At 66.7% G+C, this 9,338-nt stretch overlaps 3 protein-coding genes across 3 annotated transcripts in view; 2 read left to right on the top strand and 1 right to left on the bottom strand.

The window, feature by feature from the left end:
• The window catches only part of LMNB2 (lamin B2), a 10,647-nt gene extending 6,410 nt beyond the window's left edge, over positions 1 to 4,237 (top strand). Inside the window, exons 4-7 of the mRNA XM_081805191.1 lie at positions 87 to 194; positions 645 to 764; positions 992 to 1,105; positions 1,814 to 4,237. Coding sequence (XP_081661317.1) covers positions 87 to 194; positions 645 to 764; positions 992 to 1,105; positions 1,814 to 1,855 — 384 coding nt within the window. The 3' untranslated portion in view covers positions 1,856 to 4,237. The remainder of the gene's footprint in view (positions 1 to 86; positions 195 to 644; positions 765 to 991; positions 1,106 to 1,813) is intronic.
• Positions 4,238 to 4,610: 373 nt separating this feature from the next.
• Positions 4,611 to 5,558, top strand: TIMM13 (translocase of inner mitochondrial membrane 13). Its single transcript, XM_006749940.3, has 3 exons — positions 4,611 to 4,808; positions 4,894 to 4,962; positions 5,112 to 5,558. The coding sequence occupies exons 1-3, from the start codon at positions 4,689 to 4,691 to the stop codon at positions 5,208 to 5,210; spliced, it is 288 nt and encodes a 95-aa protein (XP_006750003.1). The 5' UTR covers positions 4,611 to 4,688; the 3' UTR covers positions 5,211 to 5,558.
• A 174-nt stretch (positions 5,559 to 5,732) lies between these two features.
• Positions 5,733 to 9,338, bottom strand: part of TMPRSS9 (transmembrane serine protease 9) — a 20,290-nt gene continuing 16,684 nt past the window's right edge. Inside the window, exons 9-12 of the mRNA XM_081805177.1 lie at positions 7,708 to 7,879; positions 6,892 to 7,157; positions 6,663 to 6,799; positions 5,733 to 6,219 (exon numbers count right to left, since the gene is read on the bottom strand). Coding sequence (XP_081661303.1) covers positions 6,058 to 6,219; positions 6,663 to 6,799; positions 6,892 to 7,157; positions 7,708 to 7,879 — 737 coding nt within the window. The 3' untranslated portion in view covers positions 5,733 to 6,057. The remainder of the gene's footprint in view (positions 6,220 to 6,662; positions 6,800 to 6,891; positions 7,158 to 7,707; positions 7,880 to 9,338) is intronic.

Genomic DNA, 9,338 nt, shown 5'->3' with positions numbered 1-9,338 from the left:
GACAAGGTGAGGGCCTGCACCGCGGGGCGCGGGGCGGGGGGCGGCCTCCCCGAGCTGTGCGTCAGGCGCCGTGTCCCCTGTGCCAGGACCAGTCCCTGGGGAACTGGAGAATCAAGAGGCAGGTCATGGAAGGGGAGGAGATCGCCTACAAGTTCACGCCCAAGTACGTGCTGCGCGCCGGCCAGACCGTCACGGTAGGTGGCCGTGGAAGGCCGGGCGGTGGGAGAGTGGCCGCGGGCGACCGATGTGAGTGGTGGCTGGGGTGTGGGGCGTTCTTGAGAAGCAGGCAATGGCTTGAGGGAGCGGGGGGGCAGTGGTCGAGTGACTTGGCTCTGAGAAGAGCAGAGTCCTGTCGCAGGTCACCTGTGTGCCCTTGGATCCTTCCTGGAGCTCTCTGGAGCCCCGTGGTGACCCGTCAGCATCGAAGTCACAGGCGCCGACCCCGGGGTCTGATGGGCTTCTGGTCTCCGCTCAGCCTGCGTTTGGTGACATGAGCCCTTGGCTATCAGACCTCAGTGTCTTCTTTACCCTGGCAACTGTCCTGCATCCACGGGACCCAGGGGGCAGGGGCCGGGCACTGGCTGGTGGCACGTGGTACTGGGCCTGGAGCCAGCATTGATGGGGAGGCCCTCCTGTGTCCCCAGGTGTGGGCTGCTGGTGCGGGAGTGGCCCACAGCCCCCCCTCGACACTCGTGTGGAAGAACCAGAACAGCTGGGGTGTGGGCGAGAGCTTCCGGACCGTCCTGGTCAACGCCGACGGGGAGGTAAGTGCCCGAGGCCTGCTGGGGGCCACCTCCATCCTGGCCCCGGAGTCCCTCCTGGGGTCCTCATCTCACCCTTACCACCCCACAGGCCCAGGGAGCACAACCCTGGGTTCGGAATGTGGCTCTCGGTGTGCCAAGTCTCGGCTGGAGCACCCTGGCCTGACCACCACCGTGACGGGCTGCGCCCCGCTACCCGAGGGGTCAAGTGTGGCCTTTCTCCTGCGCAGGAAGTGGCCATGAGAACCGTGAAGCAGTCCTCGGTGGTGCGGGAGACGGAGAACGGGGAGGAGGGAGAAGAGGAGGCAGCGGAGTTTGGCGAGGAGGATCTTTTCCATCAACAGGTAGAGGCCCCCAGGTGGCACATGGGGACGCACACTCGGACATGCACACCCACGCGCGGATGCGCATGTGTACGCCCACCGGCAGGTCCCGGGCCGGTGCTGCTCCTGCTGCAGCGTCTGGGCAAAGCTGGCGGTAGCTGGTTCTTGGCACCGCCCAGGCCTTGCCCCCACTGGAGGGCCGCACGCCCACCGCCCCCCCAACCCCCGCCAGAGGCGGCCTGTGGGGGGAATACCCTTGCCTCCTGGCTCTTGCCCCTTGTGTGGACCTCAGGGTTCTGGCCCGGGGGTCCCTAGGAGTGGGGTGTTGAACCCCAAGCACCTCCGGGTGGCACCGGTGTAGCCTCGAGGGTCCTCAGTGAACGGGCTCTGAGGCCACTGCTCCTTCCCGCCAGAGATACCGGGGCTTCAGTAATGGTGTTCGGGTGAAGGGTCCCTGAGGCTCTGGGGCTGAGCTGCAGCCCCTCTGCGTGGTAAGACTCGTGTCTGACCATTAAGTCCTGACGGGCTGTGTAGCTGGGAACAGAAGCAAGGGAGACATCGAAGGTTCTGGATCAGGGACAGCTGAGGCTGAAGCTGCCGGCCCCGTCGACTTGCTGGGTGGGGAGGGGGCGCAGGCCGTGGTGCGGCCCCTCCCTGGCAGGGGTGGGGGGACCTGCCTGGCCAGGTGGGCATGTGCAGGCCTCTGAGGTTGCCGGCCTTTCTTTCCAGGGGGACCCAAGGACCACCTCAAGAGGCTGCCGTGTGATGTGAACGGAACACGCCTCATGGATGACCTGTCTTTACCCAGAGCCACCGAAAACTATTTTTATATCATTGGCTGTCTTTAGTCCTTGATACATTTCTAGAGAATTTTTAAGCATACTGCCAGAACATGGGGGCGGGTCTCTGTGATCTTTCCTATCGGTGGGCTTCCTCGGACCCTTCCTTCATCACCACTGGCCAGACTTCTTTTTGGTGCCCCATTTCACCATTTGGTTGAATTCGAGGCCGAAGAACCTAATGGCTGACAGGGGTTGGGCGTGGAGGCTGGAAGGCCGGGCCAGGCTCAGGGGCGGCTGCCAGGGCTGGGGCTCTTGTCTCCGGGAGCCGCCCTGTGAGCCTCGAGCGGATGGAGAGCAGGACTGCCTAGGAGTTCAGTCGTTTTATGAAGCTCTTAAAAACCAAATCCAGAATCCAGGTTCTGACCTGGGGCGGGGGGTAGGCGCATCCCCTGTGGAATTTTGGTGGCCCGGCCGCAGGTGCTGAGGGGCCGGGGTGCAGGTTTTGGCTGCCCGGCCTGGGCTCCGGGGCTCTGGTGTGCTTGTGGTAGGGGTGGTGTGCGGCCGCAGGCCAGGTTTCTACGCACATATCGAGGCACTCCGCAGTGGGCCTCCTTTTCCCTTCCTGGCTGTCTGGCCCTCGAGTTTCTGGAGCTTTCTTAGTCCGGTTCCTAAGCTTGCAGGACCAACGGGGCAGGAGAGAGAGACGGAAACCCAGGGAACAGGGACAGCTCCGTTTGGAGACTTGTCACCAGGTAAATGGCCAGGGGACAAGTGGAAAGGGAAATGGGGTCACCTTGGAAGCAAGTGCCCCTGGTTTCAGAGCCACTGTCCACAGGGAGCAGCCACTTCCTGCCCTCTGTGAGGAGAGCAACTTGAGGGTGAGCCACTGGACCGCCCACACCGCGTTTTCCCACTCTGTGCCTTGTGCATGGGGCTGAGTCCCAACGCCCGCCGTCCCCTGTATGTTCTTGTGCGTGCCCCGCTAGCTTAGCTTCTGTGGTGACCTCCTCGCTGAAATGCTGTTTCTCAGACATGTCGGTGCTGGCTGATTCCACAGGATGGCTCCATGGCCGCCAGGCCAGCTTCTGGCCACCCGGCCACTTCCACGTTCGCTTCCCATTTGTACCCCCTCCCACATAGATACACAGAAGTTATTTTTTTAATGGATATTTATTTTTTTACATTGGTCCGTACTCAGATTGCCGGATTCCACTTGAGGCCTCATGCCAGCGTCACTGGGACAGCCCCCCAAGGGGCTGGAGTTGAGGGAGGCTATCTCGGTGACCTCTGAGGCCCCAGACGGCAAATTCCTTCAGAAAGTGCAGCTCGAGTCTTCAAGACGTCATACTGAGCCATGGAGGCACGCTGCCCCCAGAAGGCAGCCCGTTTACAAAGCAGCCAGCCCTTCCCAGCTCGACCTAGGCCGGGAGCAGCACGCCTGCCTCCCACCTCGGGCGGTCCCCCCACCCCCGTCTCACTTCCCTCGGAAACTGCTTGTGGCCAGAGGGTCGGAGGCTTCTGCTGCATCGAGAATTTGCCCGCAGCCCCTTGCTTTAGGTCTAGTTCTTTCCATGGCCACCCGAGTCCCCGGGCCGTGCGCTCGGTTCTTCTCGTGGACGGAAATGTCTCACCACTCCTCCCAGCGTTTCTGGTGGGCCCTGGGGAGCTCGCCCCGCACATGACCTTTCCCATGAGGGCCCCCGTTTGTGCATCCCCCCACCCCGCGCCCACACCTCGGGGACCACGCGCACAGTGCGGGCCTGGAGTGCAGAGGCTTGTGGCATTGGGAGGGTGGGGCTGGGGTCCTCCCGAGTGTGCCCTGGCCTTGGCCACATCCTGCGAGGTGTCTTGGGGGTCTCATGGGCAGGGAGTGGGCCCCCCTCGTGTCCGGCAGGTGGTTTCTGTGGTCTTCAAGCCGGTTCCGCCCCTTCCGCCTGCCCCGTGGCGGCCCTGGCCCGGGGGAGGGGTGCCCGCAGGTGGGGGACGGGCATTGGCAGGGAAGTGCTGGGAGATCCAGAGTGGAATCCAATGTTACAACGTCAGCGTCGGCCTGGGAAACAGTTCGTAGTTGTCATTCTTAGCTTTAAGCCGCTTTAAAGGACGCGAGACGGTTCCCTCTACCCGGCCAGCGGCAGCTCGGCGACCCCCGGGTGCGGTCTGACCCCGCGGCCCTAGGGCGCGCCCCCGCCAGAACACCAGCACGACCTGCCGGGGGGCCGCCCCGAGCGAGCGCCGGGCGGGGGAGCCGGGGGCGGCGTCCACGAACTTGCATGCCAAACGTGTGGTCTTTTTCTTTCTCCAGTGATTTGTAATATGCATTTTATGACTGGAAACTTTTTGTACAACACTCCAATAAACATTTTGGTTTTAAGTGCTGCCCCCGAGTCCGCTCTGACACAGCTTCCCCGGCCCGGCAAGAGGGGGGCGTCGGAGACCCCCGCCGGTTTGCCCGGGCCTCCCGTGCCGGCCTGCGCCTTCGGTCACGTGACGCGCCTGCCGCGGGCGGGGGGCCCTCGTGCGCATGCGCGGCCCGCACGGCGAGCCGGGAACGTCCTCTCAGCAGCCCCCGTACCTCCCACCCCCCGGCACCATGTCGGAGACACCCGCGGCCGGCGCGGAAGCCGGTTGTAGACCGCGCTTGCGCGGAAAGTGGGGGGGGGGGGAGGAGGGGAGGGGCGCACGGCCTTGTGGTAGTTGTAGTCCGACCCGGCTCCGCTCCCAGCACTCTCGGACTTCATTTCCCGTGGTGCCCTGGGCGGCCGACTTCCGGCGTGGGTACGGGTTGGCGCACGCGGTCTCGGTTCGGTTGGCTTTGCGGAGCCATGGAGGGTGGCTTCGGCTCGGATTTCGGGAGCTCCGGAGGCGGCAAGCTGGATCCGGGGCTCATCATGGAGCAGGTGAAGGTGCAGATCGCCGTGGCTAACGCGCAGGAGCTGCTGCAGGTCTGGGATCGGGCCGGGGCGGGTGCTGAGGGCGGTGGGGTCCGCTGGGGGCGGGTGTCGCGGCTGAGCTCGCGTGTCCCCACAGAGGATGACGGACAAGTGCTTCCGGAAGTGCATCGGGAAGCCGGGGGGCTCCCTGGACAACTCGGAACAGGTGAGACCGGCGGGGCCGCGGGGAGGCACCTGCGCGTGCGCGGCCCGGCGGGCGTTGCGGTGGGGCCCCTGCGCGTGCGTGGCCGGCTGCCCCGGGGTGGGGGCGCCGGCCGGGGCCGGAGCTGAGCCGCGCGCCCTCCCCGCCTGCAGAAGTGCATCGCCATGTGCATGGACCGCTACATGGACGCCTGGAACACCGTGTCCCGCGCCTACAACTCGCGGCTGCAGCGGGAACGAGCCAACATGTGACCCCGTCGCGCCCGGCCCCCACCCTCCAGTCCAGTTCCATAAGCGCCCTTTGCGAAGCGGGGGTCCGCTCGTGCGTCCTGCCTGCCCGTGCTGCTGAGGAGACCGGCGACCCTTGGGACGCTGCTCCCCTCCCGCCTGCCCGCGAGCGCAGCGTGGATCCGGGGGGGGCCCTGGGACTTGGCCAAGTGCCGGCAGCCCGGCGGCACGGCCCCTGGCGTGCACAGGCTCACCTCGAGCCTCGGGCGGAGAATCCGCAGCTGGACCTGACCCGACCGCAGTTCGGGCCCCACCTGAGCTGTGGGCGCCTGACGTGGGCGGGCAAATAAACGAGGGAGAGGCGGAAAAGAACCCGTCGCTCTTCCCTTCAGGGGGTCTCTGTGGGAGGTGATAGCGCGTGTCCTGGGTGCCCCGCCCGGACTGAGCCTCTTCCCCCCGACCCCCTTCCCCTCTGCGCGGCTGGGCGTCCGCGATGACCGGGAACAGGTTCCTTGCACGAAGGGGACTTGGGAAGAGGAGGCTGGCCAGCCCCTCCCCAGCTGCTGCGCCGAAACCTTGGAGGGTGGTCCCCGCCCCCAGGAGGCCTCGCTTCCTCTCCCCCGCACCCTCCCACCCCCAGGCCGGGCTGAGGGGCGGGCAAGTGGTCCTGCTGTGACACGGAGGTGCTGAGCCGGCTGGCTAGGTACGAGGGGCTGTTTATTGCAACAAAATACGCGGTAAGATTGCACCCGGTTACCCGCAGCCCCTCACCTCCCGCCCGCGCCCCAGACTCCCCTCCTTGGGCAGAGGGGCCAGCCGCTTCTTGCTGCGTTCACCTCTCTTGTCCCAGGCGTGGGCAGCCACGGGCCGGTCACTCCTGGATGTTCTGCCCGATCCAGCCTCTCACGGCAGCCACCCGAGTATAGACACCCGGGAAGTGGGGCCGTCCGCAGCCGTAACCCCAGCTGGTGACACCAGTTAGCACCCACCGGCCAGAGGGCTCCCTGCAGGCCAGGGGTCCCCCAGCGTCACCCTGAGGGGAGGAAAGGAAAGGCCTCAGAGCAGGCCAGTACCCCCCTCCCCCCCGCAGATGCCCTTGAGCCTGGGCCGCTTTCCCCTGAGCCTCCTAGTTCCTGGGAGATGGGATGTGTTAGGACCACCCGCTGCTTTGGCCGGCAGACATTCACGGACACTGGGCATTGGTCTCGGGCCAGAAGGGGACTTCGCGCTGCCTCGCTGCCCAGCCTCCATCCCTCCTCTGCAGGGCCCAGGGGCAGCATGCCCAATAAACGGTGGTGGAGTGAGAATTCGAGGCCGGGATCGGTGCCCTACTTGGCGGGCTGGAGAAGTGGGCGTCGGAGCGTGGCACCTGCCCGGTAGGCCTCGCAACGATGAGAACTTGGCCCCGCGACCCCCGCCCCCGCGGGTGCGACTCTGGCCGGCGGAGCGCCCGCTCCCACCGCAGAGTGCGCTCACCGAGCAGCTGTCCACGCCGCCCTGCGGGAAGCCGGCGCACAGCATGCGGCTGCTGATCTGCACTGGGTAGAAGCGGCGGCACGTCTGCTCGCTGAGGAGGCGCACGGTCGCCTTCTGCAGCTGCCGCGCCATCGAGCCTACGTGCGAGACGGAGCCGGATGGGCCGGGGGCGCGCTCGACGCCGCCGGGGGCGAGGGCGGGGGCCGGCGGGGGGGGCGGCCGCGCCTACCTCCCTCGCGCACCGAGCCCCAGCCGGTGATGACGCAGCGCTCGCCGTCGGGGGGCCGCGGCGTGGGCTCGGGCAGGCAGATGGGCCGCACCAGGCGGCTGCGGCGCACGGGGCCCGCCAGCTCGAGCAGCGCCACGTCGTAGTCGAGCGTGTAGAGGTTGTAGAAGGGGTGCTTGTAGATGCGCGCCACGCGCTGCAGCTGCCCCCCGGCGACGCTCAGGAACGGCGTGCCCAGGAGGGCCGCCCACTGCTTGGGGTCCCCGTAGCTGCGGGCCGCGCGGGGACAGGTGTCGGCCGAGTGCCCCCGCCCCCGCCCGCCCGGTTGCTCCTCCGGAGCCGTCCCTTCCTCCTAGGACGGCGGGGAGGGGGCGGGGCGCCGCCTGCTCCCACGCACCGCCGCCTCCCCACGCGCTGTGTCTGGTGGCCGTAAGGTCGCGGCCCTACCTGCCCGCCCCCTCTGGCCCTGACCCCTAGCCTGGTCCACCCTACGGAGCGCCCTGCCAGGAAGGGGACTGCCACGTTGGGCCTGGTGCCAAGTCCCAGTGGGCTGAGCCAGGCAAGGAAGGGCCCCAAAGCTCCCCGGAGACTCCCCGCCGCGGGCCGGGCCCGGTGTTGGGAGCGGCTGTGGCCAGGGTTTGGTGGCGGTCAGCTCGCGGTGGTGGGTGAGCAGGGGAGGCGACGGCCTGGGGCAGGGGGTGCTGGTGGCTGGGGAGGGGTCCTTCCTGGCCAAGGCACGGAGGGGCGACCCTGAGCTTTCGCCCGCGAAGTCGGCCCAGTGAACCCCACGGGCCGGCGCGTTGGGGCGGCCGGACTCACACATCGAAGCAGTGCGCCGCCGACAGCAGCCACCTCTCGGCCACCAGGACGGCCCCGCAGCGGTGCTCCCGGCGCCGCAGCCATAGGCTCACCTGCCACGGCCACTCCCCGCGGCCCGCGGCGCTGCCGCCCACGATCCTGGTCATCGCTGCCACGGGTGCCAGGCCGCAGCCTGCGGGGGAGTGGGGGGCTGCTCAGCAGCTCAGCGGACAGACCCCGCCTCGCAGCCCCGCCTGCGCACCTAGGGTAGGAGGAGCGGCAGTGGGTTGGGGGACCTGGCTCTGTAAAGTCCTGGAAGAGACACTGGACCTGGCACTTGGTTCTGCAAGTGAGCCCTCTCTGGGCGCTTCTAGATAACATTTGGAACCCCTTCCTGGCTGAAGGTCAGGCCAGCACCTCCTCTCACCTCCCTGTCCAGCCCCAGGCATCTCTCAGGGTGCTAGGAGCCGAGTTCCCTGCTGCCCCAGGGCCTTTGCACACCCTAGGCTGCTGCCCAGTAGGCCCCTGCCCTGTCCCTGCAGCTCCAGCGCTGCCTGGTCTTCCTGGACGCCCTCCCCGGTTCTCCTTCCCAGGATGCTTCCTCCAGCTGTGACATCCCCCCCCCCCCGCCCTCCCCACAACAAGATGTGCTCTCAGAACACAACTGCAGGAAGGACAAACCATGGTTTCCACGGGTGCCGCAGGAACCCGTCCCCACCTATGGGGGCGCACGGGGACCTGCCTGGTCATTCCCACAGGGAACCTTCCTCCTCCAGAACGGCCCCCCTTCCCCAGCCTGCTTTCCCACCCCCGGGCGCCTTGCCTGCCCTCCAGCCTCCTGCCCCAGCCTCAGCTGGAAGGGAAGAAGGGGGAGACGAGAGGCCACCCTCCCCGTTCCCTCTCAGTCCCGAGGACCCGGACCAGGAGGCCTGGGGAATCGGATGGAAACTGCTCTCTGGAAATGTCCCACACGGAACAGCGCGGCAAAGCGTGCCATGTCGGGGGGCTTCCTCACCTCTTCTGCGCCCCAAGCTAAGAACCTGCAGGCTGTAGCTGTCAGACTAGGAAGTCACCAGGGTGGGAGGCCAGATGCAGAGAAGCCAGCTGCAGACTTAAGGAGACATGCTCCCCCTCTCCGCGCATCGCTGCTGGAAACTCCCTACAGCCAGACCCGCAGCAGCTACTGCGAAGGGGAGCTGCCCCTTTGGCCGGGGACGGCGGTCTCCCGGAGATTAGTTTTCCAGGGCTCTGGACCGGACGCTCTGCGCCGGTCTCCACTTTGTGGTTCCCCAGGAAACAGGACCCGGGTCCCCCTCAGAGTCGAGACCTGTGCCCAGACCCTCGGCCTGTGGTCGGCTTTGCTCCTAGCCAATCGAGACGCTTCCTTCCAAGGTCCCCTACACCCCACCATGCGCCCAGACCCCACAGCGACCCGCCTCTTCCTCTGTTTGGTTCTGATGGCGCGCAGGCAGCCTCGAGGCAAGAGCCCATAAGCCTGACTTTGTGGGGACGGGTCTGTGCCCAGGCAACTCAGGATCCTGGGGCCAGGACTCCGTACACACGTGTGCAAGAGAAGAGGAAAAGAATAGCCCCGGGGACACATCCTAAAGGTTGGGATAGGCCAGAGGATTACAAGCACTTTCCCCCGACTT

The sequence above is a fragment of the Leptonychotes weddellii genome, chromosome 1 (genome assembly GCF_054177405.1).
Source record: "Leptonychotes weddellii isolate Sample4059 chromosome 1, ASM5417740v2, whole genome shotgun sequence".
NCBI lineage: Eukaryota > Metazoa > Chordata > Mammalia > Carnivora > Phocidae > Leptonychotes > Leptonychotes weddellii.
The sequence above is the reverse complement of the archived record's forward strand: the minus strand, read 5'-3'. Positions and strand labels throughout refer to the sequence as shown.

Coding starts and splice junctions, on each gene's coding strand:
- TIMM13 (XM_006749940.3), top strand. CDS start 4,689: ATGGAGGGTGGCTTCGGCTCGGATTTCGGGAGCTCCGGAGGCGGCAAG. Junction 4,809..4,893: donor ACGCGCAGGAGCTGCTGCAG/GTCTGGGATCGG, acceptor GTGTCCCCACAG/AGGATGACGGACAAGTGCTT. Junction 4,963..5,111: donor CCCTGGACAACTCGGAACAG/GTGAGACCGGCG, acceptor CCCCGCCTGCAG/AAGTGCATCGCCATGTGCAT.